The sequence below is a fragment of the Oryzias melastigma genome, linkage group LG4 (genome assembly GCF_002922805.2).
Source record: "Oryzias melastigma strain HK-1 linkage group LG4, ASM292280v2, whole genome shotgun sequence".
Lineage (NCBI taxonomy): Eukaryota > Metazoa > Chordata > Actinopteri > Beloniformes > Adrianichthyidae > Oryzias > Oryzias melastigma.
Window position 1 is genome coordinate 29,578,110 of NC_050515.1, and position 23,024 is coordinate 29,601,133.

General features: G+C 42.5%; 2 protein-coding genes across 3 annotated transcripts in view; both read left to right on the forward strand.

Annotated features, from left to right (window-relative positions):
• The first annotated feature begins 595 nt into the window (after positions 1-595).
• slco2a1 (solute carrier organic anion transporter family, member 2A1) lies at positions 596-18,731 on the forward strand. Its single transcript, XM_024259076.2, has 14 exons — positions 596-718; positions 6,138-6,275; positions 7,477-7,639; positions 7,972-8,184; positions 8,825-8,923; positions 9,002-9,141; positions 10,673-10,745; positions 10,833-10,997; positions 11,103-11,298; positions 14,402-14,549; positions 16,046-16,209; positions 16,618-16,682; positions 17,381-17,501; positions 17,586-18,731. Exons 1-14 carry the CDS (start codon positions 659-661, stop codon positions 17,713-17,715), a joined length of 1,875 nt encoding a protein of 624 aa, XP_024114844.1. The 5' UTR covers positions 596-658; the 3' UTR covers positions 17,716-18,731.
• Positions 18,732-22,762: 4,031 nt separating this feature from the next.
• The window catches only part of rab6ba (RAB6B, member RAS oncogene family a), a 51,846-nt gene continuing 51,584 nt past the window's right edge, over positions 22,763-23,024 (forward strand). For both annotated transcript variants that reach the window (XM_024259089.2, XM_024259090.2), the window contains exon 1: positions 22,763-23,008. In XM_024259089.2, the coding sequence (XP_024114857.1) occupies positions 22,939-23,008 (70 nt within the window). In that variant the 5' untranslated portion in view covers positions 22,763-22,938. The remainder of the gene's footprint in view (positions 23,009-23,024) is intronic.

A 23,024-nucleotide genomic window follows, 5' to 3' on the forward strand; every position in this document is an offset into this window, starting at 1 on the left:
ATATATTGTTATGGAGAGTAAAATATTGAAAGTTATTTAAGGTTTAAGTTGATTTATTCTGGAATAATATTCCTGCCTTTTTATTATCATATGGGGCGGCCGTGGTGCAGTGGTAGGGCGGTCGACTCTTGATCAGAAGTGAGCAGGTTCGACTCCGCCTTGCCCGCCCATGTGTCGAAGTGTCCTTGGGCAAGACACTGAACCCCGAATTGCCTCTGGTGGGAGGTTGGCGCCAGTGTTCGGCAGCGGAGCCACCACCAGTGTGTGAATGTGTGTGTGAATGGGTGAATGGGTCTGTGACTGTGAAGCGCTTTGGGCCCTCGAAGGAGGGTAGAAAGCGCTATACAAGTATACGCCATTTACCATTTACCATATATAATTAGAGTTTTCAAAATGTAGTTTTAGAGAGTTAAATAAATGTTCATCGTGCTCGGTGTGTTTTGAGTTTGACCCTCTGCTGTCTTGTCACACCGTCATCAGAGGCCTTCAGCTCTGGCCTCAGCTCCTGGACAGGACCAGCAGTCTCCCGCAGCTTCTTCAAAGTTGGAGATGTTTCCTGCGGGACAGGCTCTCCGCACTCAGCACCGCCCGCTCCCGCCGTGGAGCACCGCCTCCGCGAATAAAAGGCGGAGGCAGACCCGGAGCCAGCAGGACTCGGATGGACCTGCAGCCCCGCAAGAACATGAGGAAACCCGGGAAGCTGAGCTGCAGCGTGAAGGTGAGTCTGATGCTTCTGCGGGATCTGTGCGGCCCGCCCCGCAGCTCAGCGCTCGTGCGGGTTCGTGCGGGAGTCCAAACTGCACTCTGATAAGGAAGTCCAACGGAAAAAACCCTTTGATCTGCTGCTTAGCTTCTATAGAGGATCACATTTTCAGATCAAACCTCTGATGTCAACCATGAATCTGACTAAACTATTCTTTAGTCGAATCAGAACATTAAGCCCAGACTGCAGGTCTGCGTGCTGCAGACCGACTGACTGCTCTTCAGAAGGACTGTATTCTGGGTCTTCAGTTTGATTGATCTGCTGCCAGACATCATGCCTGCAGGAGAACTGCATGTTCCAGCTGTGAGGAAGAACAGCTCAGCCGTCAGTCTGATGCTCTGATTGTGTCGATGACACCTGAGATCCTCGTCACAGCAGAGGAGAGGAAGCAGAAGTTACAGGGTTGAAGCAGACATTTCCAGGACAGCAGGACTTCCTCTGGAGCTTTCTGCTGAATGTCCTCCAGTCTGCGCTCCTGCCGGTCTCTGAACCTGCTGAACAGCTGAGAGTCCAGCGCTGTGATGACGCCGTCATGACGTCAGAGCTTCTGATCCTCAGAGGATTCACTCCAGGAGAAACGATCAGGACCAAACAGAGATCACATCGTCTGTTCATCCGCTTATTCATCCATCCGTCCATCCATCCGTCCATCCATTCATCCATTCATCCATCCATCCATTTATCTATTCATCTATTCATCCATCCATCCATCCATTCATCCATTCATCCATCCATCATTCATCCATCCATCCATCCATCCATCCGTCCATCCATTCATCCATCCGTCCATCCATTCATCCACCCATCTGTCCATCCATCCATTTATCTATTCATCTGTTCATCCATCCATCCATCCATCTATTCATCCATTCACCCATCCATCATTCATTCATCCATCCATCCATTCATCCATTCATCCATCCATCATTCATCCATCCATCTATCCATCCATCCATTCATCCATTCATCCATCCATCCATTCATCCATTCATCCATCCATCCATCCATCCATCCGTCCGTCCATCCGTCCGTCCGTCCGTCCATCCATCCATCATTCGTCCATCCATCCATCCATTCATCCATTCATCCATCCATCATTCATCCATCCATCCATCCGTCCGTCCGTCCGTCCGTCCGTCCATTCATCCTTCCATCCATCCGTCCGTCCGTCCATTCATCCTTCCATCCATCCGTCCGTCCGTCCGTCCGTCCGTCCATTCATCCTTCCATCCATCCGTCCGTCCGTCCGTCCGTCCGTCCATCCATCCATCCGTTCAGTCTACACTGCTCTGTTTAGTTTTGATGTTCAGGATGTTTTATTTCAGCTCAACTCTCTATCTTTAGACCGTCGTTGAAACATTTCCTCCTGATCATCAGAAGACCAGACAAGTTTATAAATGAGAAAGGATTGTTTGAAGTGAAATGCTTCTTACTGAAACGTTTGAAGCTCTAATCTCCTCTCTGGACGCCTCAGATGTTTAACTTTGCAAATGAATGTGCACATTTAGTGCTAAATCTCAAACTTTTGTTTGATTGATTTGGGGGGAAATGGGGATTGAAGCCAAGAGTTCCTTTGATGAAACAACACTGAACTTTGACTCCACCTGATCTTCACTCCAAGACCAACTGTGGAGCGCTTTAAAGTTTCCTGCTCTTAGAGTGTTTGTGGTGCTTCATTCCAGATTTAAGGCTTGTTCTAAAAGCGGGTCTGCAGCAGAAAGAAAGCCAGTGAAGACGTCTTAGCCCTTCATATGCCGCTGCAGCTCATGATCATTCGATCAGAAAACAGTCGGCATATACATCCTGTTAGAGGAAAGCCTGAAGGAGATGCAGAAACTCGACGTTAGCTCCAGATTAAAGCTTCTCTGATGTGAAGTCGGGCAGAACACCAAACCATGATCTACGAGCTGCAGGACCCACAGATGTGAGGACGCTGTCGAGTGTCTGCAGCTGTCCCAGATCCATGATCAGGAACATGTACAGGTTTCTGCAATCAGAGCAGAAAGTCTGATGGTGATGAGACTGATCCAAACGGTGGCGAGTCTGTCTGGAGGATCAGAGGGGAGCGTCCTCATGGACTGTGGTGACGTCATCATTAGAAATCAGAGGGAGAACTTCCCATCATCCTCAGCCTGCCCTCTCAGCAGGTTGGAGGCAGACGCGATGACCTGCAGGCTCAGACAGCTCTGGAGGGGATGGCTGGAGAGCGCAGACACATTCCTGTGCAGACAAGCCTCATCACTTCACACGTGACATCTGTGCAGATCAACCTCTGATTCACGTCTTCTCTATGTGGAGCGCTGGCTTTCATTTTAAAATCCCTCTCCGATAAAAATCCTGTTTTTTGAGTTTTTAACATGTCTGTCTGACATTTTTCTTATGAAAGGGAACAAATGTAATAAACTAGAAAAGTTGCAGTACTTGCATTGATGCTAGTGTGAAAATACAAGAAGTAATGTCCTGAACGAGCTGAACGTTTTGAGAGATGTCAAGATTTGATGAAAGTGTGACTGAGTTTTTACGTGCTGATAAACGTACAGACATGAGCAGGAGGATCACTGATGTGTGAATGATTACTTAACATTCACATAATTATTTTGTTTTTGCATTTCCGAGTATTTTTCTTTCAAAATCTCTCAATCATAAGCTGCGTTTCCATTACACATTTCCTGCAAAACTTTATCAAAATTCTAGGAATTTCTAAAAAACACAGTTTTGAAATGACTGTTTCCATTTAATCATAACTTTGCGATAAAGCACAAACCAACTCACGCGATAAGTCATTAAAAACACGACGATGGAGGAGAACAAGTATCTTTTATTTGATTCACTAAAAAGGTTCATTTGGGTGACGTCACAGCTCTGTCTGGGGCGCGTGCAGCGCAGCTCGACGTTCAGAGGTTGTTAAAAAGAAAAGCATTCTAACAAGTGAGCATTTTCTGTTTGAAAACGCAACAAGCTCCATTCAAGTTTCTGTCACGACTCTCGTGCTCATCTCAAAGGAGCCTTCAGGCTGCAAGCTGCAACAGTGTGGCTACAGATGAAGTGATGAGGAAATCTTGGTGGTTTTACGGAGGAGCAGCACGATTCCTTATGACATGCAGTTTCTAAAGAGCTGTGACGCTGTGGGACCTCTCGGTGAGTCCGCTCTTCATACCAAGAAGCGCATTTATTTAGAAAAAAGTGTTTCCATTACAGTTTCACGAAAAATGTCTGTTTTGATACATTCCAAATACCACCTCCTCTAAACGCAAATACTTTTTTTTAAAAAAGTTCTTTCAAAATTTTGGTGTTTCCATTAGGATAATTTTTGTCGAAATTCCGATTTGCGAAATTTCAGAGTTAATGGAAAAGCGACTACAGACAGACTCTGTTTGAATTAATGATCTTTACGTCACAACGGCTCTGCTGCACATGCGTCTGGGGGCGGAGCTGCACAGCTCAGCTCCAAAAGCCCCGCCCCCTCAGAGGAGATTTTTAAACAGGCTTCAGATCAACATGAGAGATGGCTTTTTAAGACATTGATGTTGTGGGATTTTGGTTAAAACTTCATCATCATAATTAAAACACTACTGAGAATATTTTTTTAATAAAAAATGGTCATGGCGGACTTTAAAGAGAAGCTCTCATCAGAATGTGTTCAGAGTTAGCCTGAGATGGTTTTGTCTTGACCTGAATCTGAAACAAAAGCCATCTTTTGCCTGAGCGAGCAGATGGGTCTGATCCAGACTTCCTGATGATTGAGGCCCGTTTGGAGGAAGATGAGGAAATCTGCAACAGTATAAAAGCATCTGTTGTGTGTGCTTACGGAGCATAATGGGAGCGCTGACTGTTCATTGTGTGGGGCGGGTCTGTCTGTTTTCATACCACAGTCCTCTTTCATCTCAGCATGAACGTGTATGATAACACGACTGATTCTGATCTGTTTGTGCTCTGTAGCCCAAACTGTTCACTTCATGTTCTTTTTGTTCTGTTTGTTATTGTTCTTCCATGCAGGATCAGTGGTTTGGAACCACTGTGGGTCTGAGCATCAAAGGTGCTGCAGAACAATGCTGCTAACGCACTGTGTACAAGAACAGGGACTGTACCGAAAAGCTGGAGAGAGTCAGCAGAATTCTGCTAAACTGTTTACACTTTTGTTGAGTCACTTCAATAATTTGTAGGAATTTTGTTGAGAAAAGTGCAGAGCTAAAGCACGCAGCAGACAGACCCTCAGGAACAGGAATTTCTGCCTCAAATCTCTATCAAATCCTCCTTATAGTTTCTCTAAAGCACCTGAAAGAATTTGTGTGCATAAATGACGCATCCCTGCAATATTAGGACAGGCTCTCTACCAGGAACATGTCCTGATCATCCTCAGAAGCATCCTCAAAGCTGCAGAAGGAGACGGACCGAGAGGTCCATAACTTTCATCATCGTTAAAAAAGTGTCCACATTAAGTCTGAAGATTGTGTTTCCATAAATGAACATTTGGACATCATTTAACCTTTAACACCTCCCAGCCAGCACGTTCAGGTGGGCCCATATGGTCTAAAAGTGGCAGAAAATGTGAGTCCAAATGTGTTTGTCCACAGTTTCTGTGGTGGCCCACCTGTGTTTGAGCGCATTGACTTAAGTGGGGATTCAGTGGGTTAGCTCGCTATGCTAGCCAGCCGCCCGGTGGACAGCAGAGCTCGCTAGGTCGATGCAGTTAAATCGCTAACTCGCTACAGCGGGGCTCAATACAGTGGAAATTGCTAGCACAATACAGCAGAGCTTGCTTGTTACAGTGGAGCTCGCTAGCTTGCTACGCCATCCACTGGGCGGCTGTCTATCATAGAGAGCCAACCCACTGAGAGCCCACTTAAGCTAATGTGGGCACAGACATGTGGGGCCACCAGAGAAACTGCAGACAGACCCATTTGGGCCCACGTTTTCTGCCACTTTTAAAACTTCAGGGACCCACCTGGTCTTGCTGGCTGGGTTGAGGTCTTGTTGGTGACGCTCACTGACGACTCACGCCGCTTTTCTCCTTCAGAATCTCCTGGAATTATTGTGTTAACGGTTTAAAAGTTACAGTAAATCAAAGAACGGAAACACTGGAGCTAAAAGGGTCAAAAGGTCAGCTCAAGAATGGATTTTTAACAAGAAATGAAGACATTCCTGCTTCTAGATTACGTAATTTATTTATCTGATGTGTTTTTCTATGAAAGTAAAGATAACTGGTGGTAGCAGTTAGAGTTCTGCTGTTTCATTTTCAATGAATTAAAGGATGAAGTTCATTTGGTTGGAAACCTTTAAGCTCTGGTATGACACAGAGGAGTCTGAAAATGCCCCGACGGCTCCCCGGATTCATTTCCTGTTAACGAGACTGCGGCGTCTTTCTTTCTTGCAGCTGTTCGTCCTGTGCCACAGCCTCCTGCAGTTTTCTCAGCTGCTCTACAGCTCCTACTTCAAGAGCACCATCTCAACCATCGAGAGACGCTACGGCCTCAGCAGCTACGCCTCAGGAACCATTTCCTCTCTGAATGAGGTACGAGCAGGACTTCAAGAGGACAACAAGAAGAGGCGCTACTCTCTCTCATGGAAGTCGAAGCCTAAAATGCAGAGAAGCTTTAATGTAGATATTGATCAATAAGAAGAAGTCCTTTTTTCTCTGTGTGAGCGTAGAATATTCTAGATCAGGGGGTCAGTGGACCACAGTCCGGATCTGTTCCACATGACCCCGCTCTGCAGAATATGTGGCAACAGATTCTTGAATGCTACACATTATCTCACAATAACAATAATAGCTGCAGATGTGCCACCAATCCTTGTCTACTTACAAATGTATTACACTGAATATTTAGACATTATTTCTTTTCTGGACCCTAACTGGACCTCTTTAAATTTTAGTGGAAGACCCTTGATGTAGATTGCTACTTTAGATATGTCTTTCTTTTCTTAGAAAATAACAAATAACAATCATAATTAAAGTTTTTTGAGTGATACTGAGTACTGGTGAGTACCAGCCCACTTAAAGCATCGGGACCATCCGGCAGCAGCAAATGAGCCGAAATCCAAAACTAACCTTTGATCACGAGCCGAACAGGAAAAATATTTATTGAACACACTAAACCACATTTTAAAAACTATAAAACCGTAACTCTTCTCATAATAATAAATAATAAAAAGTCAGGAATATTATTCCAGAATAAATCAACTTAAACCTTAAATAACTTTCAATATTTTACTCTACATAAAAATACATTTTGTCAAAATTATACAAGTTAGAAATGAATGAAAGATAACATCGGGTCATTAATAACAATAAATAAAATGATCTGGAGGGCCGGATAGAATTACCCGGAGGGCCGGGTCCGGCCCCCGGGGCTTGACTCTGACATGCGTGCGGTGGAGGAACCGGAGAACCTGCTGCTGATCTGAGGGGCTCTTCCTGAGCAGCTAGCTGCTGTGGAAGAGCTTCTCCTTGAGTTGCTTCTCTCATCAGAGTTCAGGCCTTTTAGGAGATCCGGATGTTTCCCTCCCAAAGGTTTTGGTTTGTTGGACTTGCATGATTCCTGTTGCATCAAAATAATTTGTTGACATTTGTTAGCATTTCCTGTGAGCACAGACTGAACCAGGCTGGAGCGTCTGAATCTCAGGCTTTCAGCAGAACATGTCTAGGCATTGGTCTGCGCTGGATGTGGAAACTGACTCTGACATGCGTGATTTTTGTCGTCTGTCCTCCTCAGGTCAGCAACAGCATCCTGATTGTGTTCGTCAGCTACTTTGGGAACCGTGTCCACCGGCCTCGCGTCATTGGACTGGGCGGCCTGCTGATGGCTGTTAGTGCCATAATCCTCACCTTACCTCACTTCCTGTCCGAGCACTACGATTACGACTCTGTTCTGCACAGTAAGGCCGCTCTGACCTCTGATTGGACTTGGAGCGCAGCAGGAATTGAACCATTGCTTTGCCTTAATGTCTGCAGCTTTTTCTCAGGAAGCTCCTTCATCCTCTGCAGGACACAACCATAGCAGAAGATTAGTCTAATGAAGCAGGGCTCATGTATGTTGTGTTTCACTGAAGGCAGCGGGGATTAGCATGACCTCAAAGCCCTTTTGCATTAGTTCTCACAGTGTAACATGGCTGCAGACAGCGGGTCAATGGAGGGTCAGAGACGCTCCAGGAAATGAAGGAACCCCCTGTGCTGTCATTAACTAGTTCCACGCTTTTCTCTACCGCAGACCGCCACGACATCTGCGTCCTGCAAGGAAACAGCAGCAGCACCGAGTCCTGCAGCCGAGACGAAAGCAAGCGGCTGAAGGACACCGGCAACCTGTGGCTGCTGATGGGCAGCGCTCAGCTGCTGTTCGGCGTGGGCTCCGTCCCCATCCAGCCCTTCGGCATTTCCTACATAGATGACTTTGCAGAGCGGAACAACTCCCCCCTGTACATCGGTGAGAGACCACAGGTCCTGGAGCGATACGGCAGGAAAACAGGAACATGTTTGCTTATCTTGACCTTCTGAAGGACAAACTGAGGCTTTTTGTTGGAGAATCACCAGAATTTGACATTATCTTTCTTTGGAAAGATTTGAAATGTCACAACATTGTAAATGTAAAGAAGACCCTAATGCAGGGGAGTCAAACTCAATCACACAGGGGGCCAAAATCCAAAACACACCTGATCCGGCCCCCGGGCCTTGACTTTGACAAATGTGGTCTAATGAGTGTGGGAGTCCAGCTGTTCTTCTGCCAGAATGAGCTCAGCTTTTCTCCACAAAGCGTTTGACGTCGTTCTGCAGCTCGACATGCCAGATATGGATCTGGATGTTCTATTTTTCCTCATGTCGCCGCTTTGAGATCAGATGGTTTTGAGGAGAGGCGTGTTTGAGCGGAGGATAAACGCTGCATTCATCCAGCATGATTAAAAGGAACGTTTGTTCAAAGCGGTAAACATCTGGAAGTTGTGATGGAGATATGATGAGGTCAGAACAAAAGCTTGAAATGAGTGTGACGGTCATGGAGGAGGCAGGTGTTCTGGCCGGGTCTTGCGTAACGTTCCCTCTGGGTGATTCCTGTTTGTGCTGGTCCACAGCCATCCTGTTTGCGGTGTCTGTGTTCGGCCCGGCCATCGGCTACCTGCTGGGCTCGTTTGTCCTGCAGATCTACGTGGACGTGGACAGGATCGGTCTGGGTATGGACGAGGCCTGAGCGGGTCGTGGATGCTCCTCTGCTCGCTGTGAGGACTCACTGGGTCTTTATTTCTCTGCAGGAAAGAAGCAAGACCTATCACTGCAGGACCCCCGCTGGGTGGGGGCCTGGTGGATTGGTCTGCTCATCTCCGCGGGCTGCCTGGTCCTATCCTCCATCCCGTACTTCTTCTTCCCTCGCCAGATGCATTCAGAGAGCAAAGTAGGTCTCAGTCAGAGCAGAAACGCAGTTCTGAAAGTGTCGGGACAGAATGAAAACAAAATGTGTTTGTCAGTTCTAGCATCCTCTGTCATTAAAATCTCAGTGTTTCATATTTCTCACATTAACCCTTTAACATGTCTTTAACATACTGTAACTTTTCAACCGTTAACATGATCATTCCAGTAGATTGTGAAGAAGAAAAGCTTTCACAATCTACCAGAATGATCATGTTAACGGTTGAAAAATTACAATAAATCAAAGAACATAATTACTGGAGCTCCGGTGATAAAAGGGTTAACACAATCATGTTTTTGGATTAAATATTTTTGCTTAAATACTGTTAGATGTTTGAAAAAAGAGTATAATAATGAAGAAGAAACAACATTTTAAATGTCTTAAATCTCAAATAAACAAACTTGTAAATCTTATTAATTTTTAAACTATTGAGTACAAATATTTATAAGCAGTGAGGATATTTGATTTGTTGAATTTGAATTAAAACAGAAATATAATATATAGTTTATTTTCAATTAAAGCAGACGCACGTGAAGGTTTAAATGTTTCCCTCTATAAAGGTTATTTGTAGTTCGAAATATGGGACAGCTTATGCTATACTGGCCTCTAGTGGCTTGACATTGGAACTGCATCCTCCTCTGATCAGGCATCCTGGCAGCTGCATCGGATCATTTAGTCTATTGTTGATTCATTCTATCGTTTATTTTTTGGGGGTTCCTGGTTGTGAGGTTTATGTTCAGACTTTCCAAACAGACATGTGAGTCCATGAGAATTCCTGTCAGACAGTTTTTCAGAATCCTCGTGAAAACCTTCATAGAACCCCACAGACTGATTCTGCTGTGAGGGCAAAACTCTGTGACTCTTCCTCTCCTGATGGATCCTGGTTGTCCTGAAATTTAAGAAATTCAACACTTCATAGAGAGACGTTTGTTCTTTAAAAACAAACTAAAAAGACAAGTTTTATGAGTGGATCTATGTTTCCAGTCCTGATCTGTTGTGGGGTTGTCTATGGAGCTAAATTGGGGCCAATATTATTTGAAACCCAAATAAAACGAATTAAAAAAAATATAGATGTTTGACCAAAAAAAGTTAAATATAAATTTTTTTTGCTATTCTTAAATTATTTTTTTTTTTTTCAGATTCAGATGTTTTGGGGTTTTTAGGTTTCAAGGCTCAAAATTTAAAGTTTAAAACTTTTTTTTCCATTTTCAAATGTTTTTTTTTTACTTTCAACTTGTTTACTTTTCAACTTGTTTTTGTTTTCAAATCTGAAAAATTGACATTTTGAGTTTTGAAACCTAAAAAACAGAACATTTGAAGTTGAAAATAATTAAGTTTAATTTTAGAATAGAAAAAAGTTTTCAACATTTTATATATATATATATATTTTTTTTTTTTGGCCAAGCACCATTTTTTTTTCAACTTTTTTTATTTGGATTTCAAATAATATTGGCTGGAATTGAGCTCCATACTGTGAGACAGAACCTCAGAACATTCGTGTTTGTTGACTTTCCAGGAGACAAAAAGTCAAGCGGACGTGAATGAGGACTTGAAGAAGGCTGACGTCTCTCTGTTCGAGTTCCTTAAAAGTGAGTGGGTCACATTCAGAGTCTTTTCAGGATCAGAAGCGATTTTTCCTGATGCCGGCGGTCCGTGTCTGCCTATCTTCTCCTCAGTGTTTCCCAGGATGTTTGTCAGCCTCCTGCTGAGCCCTTTCTTCCTGCTGCTGATCCTGGCGCAGTGCTGCTTCTCCTCCGTCATCGCAGGTCTCTCCACCTTCCTCAGCAAGTTTCTGGAGCGGCAGTATGGAGCTTCCGTGTCCTACGGCAGCCTGCTAGTGGGTGGGTGTGGTCAAACGTGGCGTTCAGACGCCGTCTGAGAGCACAGTGACTGCAAACACTTCCTGTCGACGTTCAGGAGAAAACAAAGCTGTCGGTGCCCCTCAGGTGCTGTGAATCTGCCGTCCGTGGCCGTGGGCATGCTGGCAGGTGGGGTCATCATGAAGAAAGTGGGGCTCTCTGTGAAGGTCATCCCTCGCTTCTCTGTGGTCATGCTCACCGTTTCCACCCTGCTCTGCATCCCGCTCTTCTTCATGGGCTGTCCGACCCCCAGAGTATCAGAGGTCAATCACAGGCTGGACCGGTGAGTTTATGAAGACAGCTGTGTATGTCCTGACCATCAGCCCCCACAGCGGTGGACTGAGCAGTTTGTGGTGTAAAGTCACATCCAAACAGTGTAAGACAGAGATCTGCAACCTTCAACGCTTAAAGAGCCGTTCAGGTTGATGTCTCACCAACAACAACCCTGAAGGAGACACAAAGTCTGACTTCACCCTTTAGAAAATGAGGACACCACTGTGTATTTATGTTATTGTTACAATTCTGATAATATAACAAAATGTAACCAACAAATGAATTATTTATACTCAATAAGTCACAAATCAGCGATCAATACTTTGAAGCTCCATGCAAGAGCTTCAGGTGAAACATTTGAAGACAAAAACATTTTTTACTCAACAGAAGAACTCAAACTCATGACTGAGCGTTGGTGCTTTTCTCCTTCAGAATCTGCTGGAATGACGTTGATCGTGTTAACGGTCAAAGATTTTGTGTTGAAGTGTCCACGGCGAGGCCTCTGGTGTTAAAGGGTTAAACTGTGATTGAGTTTTAAATGTATTTTTTAATGTTTGTGCTAAAGCAACTGTAACGTTTAAACTGTAACTGTTCAGGTAAATCATTATGTTCATGTTGAAAATGTTTTACAAGATAAATCAAGGTAACCCTGAGGTTTGGTTAGGTTTTCTTATGTTTAAATGAGTGACTTAAGTTAAAAAAATATATTATTTATTTTAGGGGAGAATTAGTGTTCGTGTGGAGTAACACCTGGTTTGGAGCGACGGGGAACACAGGCCGCTTCTGCCCTTGTTAACCCATGGTGTGGTTCACACCGGGGGGGAGCGCCGCGGTCCTCCGTGGAAGGCTCACGCCGTGCAGCGGATTGTTTCAGTGTCTGGTCTATTTACTGCGTGAGCTGCGAGTGATCTGTGTCAATTCTGACAGGAAGTTACATCAAGATACATGAGAAAATCTGGTTTATTTTCAAAATATAACCAAGTTTTCACAATGAAACACCACGATTGACAAATGTGATTATGTTTTGGTATCTAAACAGACTGTAGAGATGAAAATAAACACACACACCCACACAGATCAACTGGCCCTGGTTTAGATAAATTAAAGAAGTGTAGGTCTACTAACTACTTTTGGTTGTAATCCCCTCCTATGTGTTTCTTTGATCGTCCTCCAAATCTTAATTTTTTTTTTAATCTTTAAATTCTTTTCCTATCTTGTCCTCGATCTCTACTATTACACTCTTCCTGTCTTCCATTGCTCCAAATGTTTTACCATCTCTGGTATTATGTTCTCATTTTACGTATACTTGTAATGGTAAAACAAACAGAAAAAGGCCACCTAAAGACAAATGCTGCAAACTAGCTATGGCTAAAAACGCTGTGATGTGGGACTGTCTATGTTTTTATATTGGTCCTTATTCAATAAATACATTCTAATTCAAAAGGAAATAAGATCATACAAATAAAGTTTAGCCTGATCCCAAAAGGGGTTTATTTAAATGTACACTTCCTGTGTCTGAAGCTTCATAACCTCCAAATGAAACAGTGACATCCTGGAGGCCTCCGCTCTGATCTGGTTGCTCAGCTGCTGGACAAGAGGAAAGAAATAAACCAAAGTTAGCTTCAGGGTTCAGATGTTGTCAGCTGGAACTCGGTTTGAGAGGATAGAAGCTCTGACGCCCAGCTTGCTGCTGGAGAGGAATCTCAGCGTGTGTGTGACGGTATGGTGCAGCTGGCAGGGATGATGCATAATAGAGAAACACTGCAGTGGGACGGTCAGCTGAGATCACAGAGTACTGAATGTGTCTATTTCGGGATGCTCGGGGGAACTGTGCTGCACTCTCTGACCGCCCCTTTGGAGTTCAGAAGAAATAAACACAAAAATCACAGACACATCATGTCCTTCTTTCAGATCCTGGCAGCTGCTTTGGATTGACCCCTTCTTAATTAAAATCCTGATCAGTTCCTGTCATCGGTCTCACTGTGACCAGAGGTTGCAGACCTGATGGAGGTCACAGAGCAGGACTGCAGGGGAAATCTTCAGAAGCAGGATCGAACAGAACGCACTGGGTCGTTTTTCCTTCAGAGAAGTCCTCATCCTGTTAACCACTTAAATACTTCTACACAAACCTTTAAGACCATAAACACTAAACATTTAGAGTGGAGAGTTCAGCCGTGTTTGCAAGGTTGCCCACTACGTTGATCTGTGTGTGACTGTTTTTGTGTGTGTTGTGATTGTGTGTTTATTTTCATCTCTACAGTCTGTTTAGACACAAAAACATGATCACATTTGTCAATTGCTGTGTTTCATTGTGAAAACTTGGTTATATTTTGAATTAAACCAGATTTTCTCATGTATCTTGATGTAACTTCCTGTCAGGATTGATGCGGATCGCTCGCCGCTCGCACACAAATAGAGCAGACGCTGAAACAATCCGCTCACCGCGCAGGCCCTGATATACATTACTGGATTGGCCCTTGCCTCTTTGTTGCTATAGACAGACGTGTGCGCACAGGCTCCATCGTTATGCATGGAGTCATGACAGCAGATCGCAATTGTTTCAATGGAGGACAGGCAGACATAAACCACAAAAATCGGGCTAGCTCCCTCATTTCTTAACCCATTTTTTTAAAAATATGGCTCGAATTAAAGCTTAGAAAATGATTGATCCGGTGGTATATTTAAATATTTATTATCTATAAAGATTAATCTGTAAATGTCGCCATGGTAACGATGTACACATTGGAGTAAGTCCACCTGTTTTCTCTGTTGTCATGGTAACGGTGTGGCAGCTGGAGGAAGTCCAGGTGTTTGTCTGGCGTCATGGTAACATCCACTTGACCCGATTAGTTGACTATTCAGAAAAAGTAATCGGTACTTCGTTGACTAATAAAATAATGGTTTGTGGCAGCACTAACTATTATGGTGTTAACGGTTGAAAAGTTACAGTATGTTAAAGATTTTGTGTTTAATCATCACTAGCGACGCCTCAGGAGTTAAAGGGTTAAACCAAGAAAATCCATGTTTATGTTTCGGTTTAAAACCCAGGAACCTGAACTGCACAGACCAGGACTGATTCAGAGATTTGACCTGAACTGGTTTGTCCTCCACAGGCCTCTATCCATCTGCTATCAGAACTGCTCCTGCCCCACCTCTGCCTTCAACCCTGTGTGCGGCTCAGATGGTGTCGAGTACATTTCTCCGTGTCACGGCGGCTGCACAAACTTCACCAAAGACCCCAACAACACGAACAAGATTCAGGTCGGTGCTGCTCCTCAGCGCTCTCTGAGGTTGTGATGAGCTGTCGGATCAGTTACATGAGACTTTAGCAGGCTGAAGATAACAGGAACAGCCATGATTGACAGACATCATTGTATAAAGATTTGTTGTATGAAAACCACTTTTTACGTTTCAAACCACAAAACCAGGCTTGTTTGAGCTCGCACATCCTGCTGTGTGTGCAGACATGCAGTGCTGTGTGTCGATGCAGATTTGAACTTCCCTTCAAAGTTTCTGTGGTTTCTGCTCAACAAGGCTCAATAACTGCACCCAAACAAAGCCCTTCATGAGTGAAATTTATGTGGTACTTAGGACAGAATGAGACACGTCCTCACGTCTTTGAGTGATGGAGCTGCCAGCGATGCTCCTCTAAGGCAGAATGCTGGATTTTCATGTCATTGATGCTGGTTAAATACTTTTAGTTTATTTATCTCAGGTGAAACTTCCTGTTATAAAACAAGAACATTCTGTCAGGATCATGTTTTCAAATAGTATCTAAAATAATCCAGTGGGCCAAATACAACAGGATTTGGCCCACTGGATGACCGGATGACCGGATGTCAGCTGGACGAGGAAGTGAAGATCTTCATGGACAGAACTTCCTCCAAAATCCTGATTCTTTCTCCTTCCAGTTCACCAAAGACTCTTTTAGCTAATTCTCCAATGTTTATTGACTGTGATCAATACATTCAATCATTGGTTTCTCAGAGTTCTTGATAAAATAATCAAAGCTAACATCAAAATGCTCTTTCATTGATTTACAATCCTTTCCAACTGCGGTCAAATGAGCCGCCGTTCACATTTCCGTGGTCACATCAAGAAGCTCCGTGGAGTCTGGTGGAGATTTTCCAGCGTTCTCAGTCCTGCTACCGTAAGTATTGGATGAAACTCACACCAAAAATCCAGTGATGCTGATTTGACCACAGAAATGTGAACGGCGGCTCATTTGACTGCAGTCAATGTGAAGATACCATCTTCTCTTCTCCAGAACCTGAACTAGACACTAGGAACAGATGAGGGTTTAGTGCATGTGCAGCAGAGCTGTTGATGGAAAGAAGATCATTCATTCAGACAGAGTCTGTCCAAGACAGTTTGATTGACAGATTTTAAAGGAGAAATACTCAGAAATGTAAAAACTAAATGATTTCTGATTACATTTGTTCTCTTTCAGAAGAAAAATGACACACAGACATGATAAAAATTCTAAAAACAGGATTTTCATCAGAGAGATGCTTTAAATGTAGACAGAGCTGCTTCCTGGGTTATTGTCTTGAGGACCTTCTTGTGTGGATTTTCATGTGCAGCTGCTGAATTTCTCCAAGCTCTTTTACAGTTGCCATAAAATCTATCCTTGGCCTCCGCCTGGATATTGGTGCTAAATCTGTTTAATCTTAAAAAAAAGAAGTCTGTGAATGGAAATGAAAACCCTCAGCTGTCGTGTGTTGCTCTGACTGAGTGTCCTTCCTCTCTGCATGCAGGAGTACACAAACTGCAGCTGCATCCCAGGCAGTCAGAGTCAGGCCCGATCAGGTCCATGTAAAAACAGCTGCTCTCATTTGCTCCTGCCCGTCGTTCTCGTCCTCTCTCTGGCATCCCTCATCGCTTGCTTCACCCACAACCCAATATACATGATGGTGCTCAGGTAACAGAGGCAGCATATTTCAGTCTTCAGTTGCTAGGAAGCAGAATAACTGCCATTACTCTGGATTTAATGAGGGAAATGATGTTTGTTTATCCTGATATGGAGGTTTTAAAATCTGTTTGATCGTTTTTGTTAAAAGACAAAACCTAATGTTGACGATAAAATCCACTGTTGTTTTCTGTTGGGAATCTGCTATGTTTTATGCTGGCATTCATCAAAACAGAGTTCAATGGCCATTTCCAGCCAGTAAGTACCACAGTCTTTAAAGGTTCCATCCAGACTAGTAAAACATAAACAGCACTTTAAGAAGTCTGATGGTTTAAACACAAGAAGTTGAGTCTTCCAAAGCAGGAGTCTGAATAGGAAGTGTCGTTCTTATTCATTAACAGATTGTTGTCCCCGTCACAGATGTGTTCCTTCTGAGGAGAAGTCATTTGCCATTGGAATACAGTTTTTACTCATGAGGATATTAGGTAAGCACCAACAAAAACTATGGGGTCAAATCAAAAACAGCTTTAAGTGATTTTAAAACGGAAGGAAAATTTGGAAAATTGATATTGTAAAAAAAAGTTTTTAAAACAGTTTTAAACTCAAAAGTATGTCCTGAGAACTTGAGAGAAATTTTGAAACTTAAAAAAATAAAATCGTATTGGTTAATTAATACATTCATTGTACACACACACACACGTATATATGTATATATATATATATATATATATGTATATGTATATATAAATGATCATAAATGGATCATTTATATAGACTGAATTAACTGCTATTGTCCACATTGTCAAATCAGACTCCGCAGGTGCAAGTCTCCTCGCACTGCGACAACAGCTGTAACAAACATCAAAGCACAACTAACAACTCATTAAACTTGAAAATAAGTATTTTATTCAAAGAGTTTTTTTTTCTTAGTAATTTTTAATCTCTTTAAAATGGTTTGACAGAAAAATGTCAAATTGAACTTTATAATCAATAAAAGTCCACTGTTTATGGTCTTAATTATTCAATGATTTTGATCAAATAACATGTAATGTCCCAGTCATCGACTTCTCTGTGGAGAATAGATCAGAGCATTGATTCTGTCAGAAGTTGCACATCTGTGTGCATCATTTAACCTGAGCCTTTAAAGCAGACATCAGACTCACCGCTGCGTTTGTCCCTTCAGCCTGGCTTCCAGCTCCGGCACTTTTCGGCATAGTCATCGACTCTTCCTGCATCAAATGGAAGATGGTGTGTGGAATGAAGTTTAGCTGTGGTTACTACGACAACACCATCTTGAGAAACCGGTAGGCACGTTTGTCCCTCAGCATAAATGCTCATATAGCGGAGTAAATTTAGCTCACCTACTTTTGGTGCATTTCCCCCTGCAGGTACTTGGGTTTGCAGGTGGGCTTTAAAACCCTGGGCATTCTCCTTTTGATGCTGCTGGGGTGGAAGGTGCAGCGGACCAAAGAGTACAGTCTGGAGGAGAAGAAGTCTGGAGGATTGCTAAGGCCCTAGCGCTCTGTTGAGCCTGGCCTTTCACAGCCCTGCTGTGGTCTGAAACAGTTGGAAGCGTGTGGAGCCGAGAGGAGCTGCATCAGTGAGAGGAATCGATAATCGAGATGAGTCTACAGTGACCCAGATTTCTGTTAGGCCGCCGCACCTGTCTGCTGGCAGAGGAGAGAGCATTATGGATAAATGCTGATTGCAAGAAAAGATATTTTACTCATCATAAATGAAGGCAGGGCGGCTAAAGCGTCCCTCATCCATAGCACTGGTACCTTCCAACATTTAACATGCATCCCTGGTGGTCACTGACTGGTCATCAGAGCAGCTGCACGTCTCTGTAAATGAACTGTTCCTCCATGTTTGGAAACGTGTGCAGTTTGTTTGCACTGTATGTAATTAAGGAACTGTAGCTTATTATTTAAATTATTTTTATAGATGTTATTCTTTAAAGCAGACTTTTGCAATAACCACAACAAAGTCACTTGTAGTCAATTTCAGTATTTTAAATACAGATCACAGATGCTTTACTCATATTAAAAAGTAAAGAAAGATACACAGAAAATACTATGATACACCTCACTTTAAAAATATAAAGCTAGACAAAGCTGATTCGTAAAATAGGCTTAACATCCACTTTATGGACTGTATATTTGGAAATGGTTTATTTCAATCAAAGCAAAAATAATACTAAAGAAGACAACAGAAATATATATCTATAGCGAAATACATTTTAAACTTAAGATCATTAGTCATAAAATTGATTAGAAAATACAGATACATTCACAATAGTAAATAACTCAATCATTACTCTTAATCATACATAGACATTTTAGCACTTTTGCATACAGAACATGACATAATGAAACTATAAAAATAATAAGTTTGTCAAAAGGAGTTCAATAAATGTCTTGAAAGGGAATTTATATAATCATACCGCTGAATATGTTGTCTAAGCTATTTTTTTTACAGTATTGTAAATACCCATATTTTTTCACAACAATAAACCTGAAAATGACATGACAAAAGATTTTTGTTCATTTTTTTTCTTCCCAAGTACGAAGTTCCCATTTGAGAAAAGATGAATCTGCCAGAAACGAACGACACCCTTGTTGAGTTTGGGTCTTTGAACATTCAGAAAAGGAGATCTGATGCATCTTTGGGGTTTATGATGAGCACCAGGTCCTGGGCCAGCTCAACACCCTCATTTGGAAACGTAAATAAATATTTGGCCAACCAGGAAACAAGAACCTGCAAATTATAATATATCCAGTGATTTAAAAAGTAAAAGAGAAATGCTAAAAAGTTGGAAAATATTGATTGTTTGGGCTTTGAAATGTTGTACGTTCCTGATAACAAGACATACATGAATGCATCTTTGTGTTGTTTGTCCCATGCTTGGTATTTTTCCTTTTTATTTATTCATTGATAACATGTAATAGGATTATGCAGTTTTTAGCCAAAATGAAACAAAAAACAACTTTGACATAGTTTCAGTGGAGCTACAGGAGTTCATTAGAAGTTCACATCTGAGTTTGGGCGGGACCATTGGCAGGGAGTAAGCCTCCGCTGGTATCCCATCATCCCGTTGTTTAGACTCTTTCTAGCTTCCTCATAACCCTAAGCTTACATTAGCTGTGCAACCAATGAGATTAATCACTAGAGATGACATGCTGGCTTGTTGCATTCGTAAAGTCAGACGCCATATTGGAATGGTCTAGATGTCTGTTTACTGCTGTGCTACAATTGTACAAACAGATCTGGAAAAACTAGAATGTGACTTTTCACTAGTAAATTATTGCTGTCAGCTGATAAAGGAAAACTTCTAGAAAACATGTGAACAAGATCTGAGTGAGTTTACTCTCAATAATGAACGTTTAGGCTGATCTTGTCGTCTCTTCAAAGTCAATGACAGCTTTAGACTTCACACTATTTCCATGTTTTCTGTCAGGACAACCCATCTTTATGTTTATGGAGGATGATCGTGGTATTTGTATGTGTGTTAGACCTCAGATCAGACAACACAACCTGCTGGTAATCAGATTACTGAGAGGAGAAAAATAAACTAACCAGGATTTCATCAGTAGTGAAGATGGAAGAGTCCATCAAAACTGAATCTCCTTGCGACAGGTGAACTGGGATGTGGCGTACGAAATTCTGCCTGCCTGCTGTCGTGTTGGTGCCTCTGGGTGACTGGGTGGGATCCACTTGTAGAACAGGAGCCCCCAGCCCAGCGATGAATGAATTTATCCCACAACGTTGCGTCGCGAGCAGCTCCGCGTGCTTTAAAGCGGACGGCGCCTTGACCTTAACATGACCATGACCTGGGAATTATTTTTCTGGTGATCAGAGTTTTTTTCCTTTTTAAAATTAGACCAAAATTAATCATTTTATGTTCATTTTACTGTCTGCTAAACCATGTCTCAATGTTTTTATACCATTCCAATATGGCGTAGCTCTTTACGTATCTTGGACAACAGCAAAAAGCCTGCGTGACATCTCTAGCGTTGACGAGCAACATTGGAGCCATCCAGCTGTACATTTCTGATCCTGATTCCAGCTCAGACGAGGAAAGCAAAGACGTTCATGGATCTATTTGTCTGTAAGTGGATGATCAGAATGGAGTGGAGCAGGAGGCTTGTGATCCGCTCATTGTAGTTTGTATGTAACAACTGTAAGTTTTTTCAATTGGCAATTTTTTGTCTACTCCTGATTTACAACATTTTGAATAAAAAAATGCTCAGAAACTCAGTTTTAATCTTATTTTTCCTTATATATGTCCTTCATCATGAGAAAACTACCACAAGAACATGTTAAAAACACCAATGTCCTTGGAGAAGGTCTTTAATGTCAGGAGGATATAAAAGGCAAAGGCACTGACTGCATAAGAGAGCTGGACAGAGTGACCCCTCCCCCCTCGCGTTCCAAACAGGAAATATCCTCCGGCTCCAAGAAGCCAAAATCCCATAAACTTCTGCAGAGAAAGTCATTATTTTTGTCAGAATAACCATTCTGGCTCTGATACATTTTTTAACATCTTCTTGATAATCCTAACATCCCTCTGATGCATGTACTATAAAAGTCTTGGTCCAGATTGTTTTTTTAGAAATGTTTTTTATCCTTCTCAGAAACCAAGGCAATAAAGAGAGAGAGACTTTTTATTAGTTGTCCACTGTTGTGACCATCATCCACCAGAGGAATATTCTTCTTTATATTTGTTTATAAACTGACCAATCAGATGCCTCAGTGAAACCATGTGATGACCACTGGCCCCATCTCGAACGTTTAATTGACAGATTCTCCTAAACTGCCTTCAGTGGAAGGGGTGTGGACTTCAAACAAGCTCTCTCCTGATTGGTGACTGTAGTTGCTATAGAGACGTGGACTCAGTCCAACTTGGACCAATCACTGTTGTCTGGCTCCAAATGGCAGCGTCCGTATCACTGAAAAATGGCGTCTGAATTGGTTTAATTTCACTGGGGCTGGAAGTAAGACATTAGGAGTGTTTGAGATCATCCTCACCTTGCCTGCATCGTCGGCGAGACTAAGCAGAGAGTTGGGGGATTGTCCTTAAGATAGACTGAATTTTGATATGCCTCTCTCCCTTAGTATATTATTTTTAACACCTGTCAGTGGACAACAGATAAAAAAAATTGCCGCTGGATGAATTTCATGTGCACTATCCCAAATAAATAAATAAAATGGAAATTAAAGTTAACTTTTGAAGGCAACAATGCACACATAACCACAGATTATTTGAAATCTTGTTTATTTTTTCATCAGAGATTTACTACCTTCCAGATACAGTTACAAAATACTTAATTTCCTTCATTTAGCTCCAATTACTCCTGATCAGCATAGCATCGAACCACAAGAACTGACAGAACACTGTTTCCCACAGTGCATTGTTTTGTAGTCATCAAGGTGACTTGCAGCCAGCACAGTACCTGTTTTCTGGCTGCGCTGGCTTAGGTAGGCGCTTTGAACCCGCCCTTTTCCCACAACACTTCATGACGGCGCACATTTGACGTTAGTGCAAGCAGCTAACCAGCATACACCACACTGGTGGTGATCTGCGCAGCGCTGCGTCCGCCTTGGTCATCTCAAGCACGCTTATTTTCTATGGGTGACGTCACACTCGGCTGTGTCCATCTCTATCTACAGTCTATGGCAGAGGTGTCAAAGGGGGCAAAATTCAATACACACCTTAGGTCGCGGGCTGAACAGGATTAACATTTACTGAACTCACTAAAAACTACATTTTTAAAACTGTAACTTGTGTTCTTTGGTTTATTGTAACTTTTCAACCGTTTACACAATCAGCGCAATTCCAGTAGATTCTGAAGGAGAAAAGCGGCGTGCACGCTGCTTTTCTCCTTCAGAATCTACTGGAATTACTGTGTAAACGCTTGAAAAGTTACAGTATGTTAAAAATGTTGTGTTTAAGCGTCACCGACAACGCCTTGGATGTTAAAGGGTTAAATTACATCTACTCTCCAAAATATATTTTGTCAAAATTATACAAGTTTTTTATAGCCAAACTTGTATTCACACATGAGATGTTGCTCGGATTTTACATTCAAGTTTTGTTGTGCTTTTACCCTCAGTGTTTTCTTTTATCATGTATCTTTATGCTGTCGTTTAATTGTTTTTATCTTTTTATTTGATTATTTATTACATTTGCTCTATTTTGTTTTTAGCTTCTAATGTTCCAGCTTTTTTTTTGTTTCAATTTCAAATTGTGTTAAACCGCTTTATAAATAAAGATGATGATGAAGTTAGAAATCAGCGAAAGTTAACATCGGGCGATTAATGACAATAAAAATATATGGAGGGATCCGGCCCCCGGGCCTTGACTTTGATATGCGGTCTATGAGTAAAAGTCATGGCTTTATCATAAATGCCAGGATCAGAACAAAAATATCAATATATAATGCACATGAATACAAACATACAAACAAGGAATGAAAATACACCGCTCTGACATAAATGATGTAATTTTTCAAATCAGAGCTCCTTCAGAAGTAACAGCGCATGCGCAGCAGTTCCTGCTCGCGCCCCGGCAGAGGGCGTGGTCTAGCTCGTCCCTGACGTCAGCTGCTGTGAGGCAGCAGAGCGAGCGTCCCCATCACGAACAGCAGCCGTCGCCGCCCATCCAACCGAGCATCTCCCCCAGCGCGAGGACGCCACCGCCGCCAGCCTGTCCCACGGAGCCTGCAGCCCCTCCCGTCCAACATGTCCATCAGCAATGACTTTGGAAACCCTCTGAGAAAGTTCAAACTCGTCTTCCTCGGGGAGCAGAGCGGTAAGACCTGTTCTGG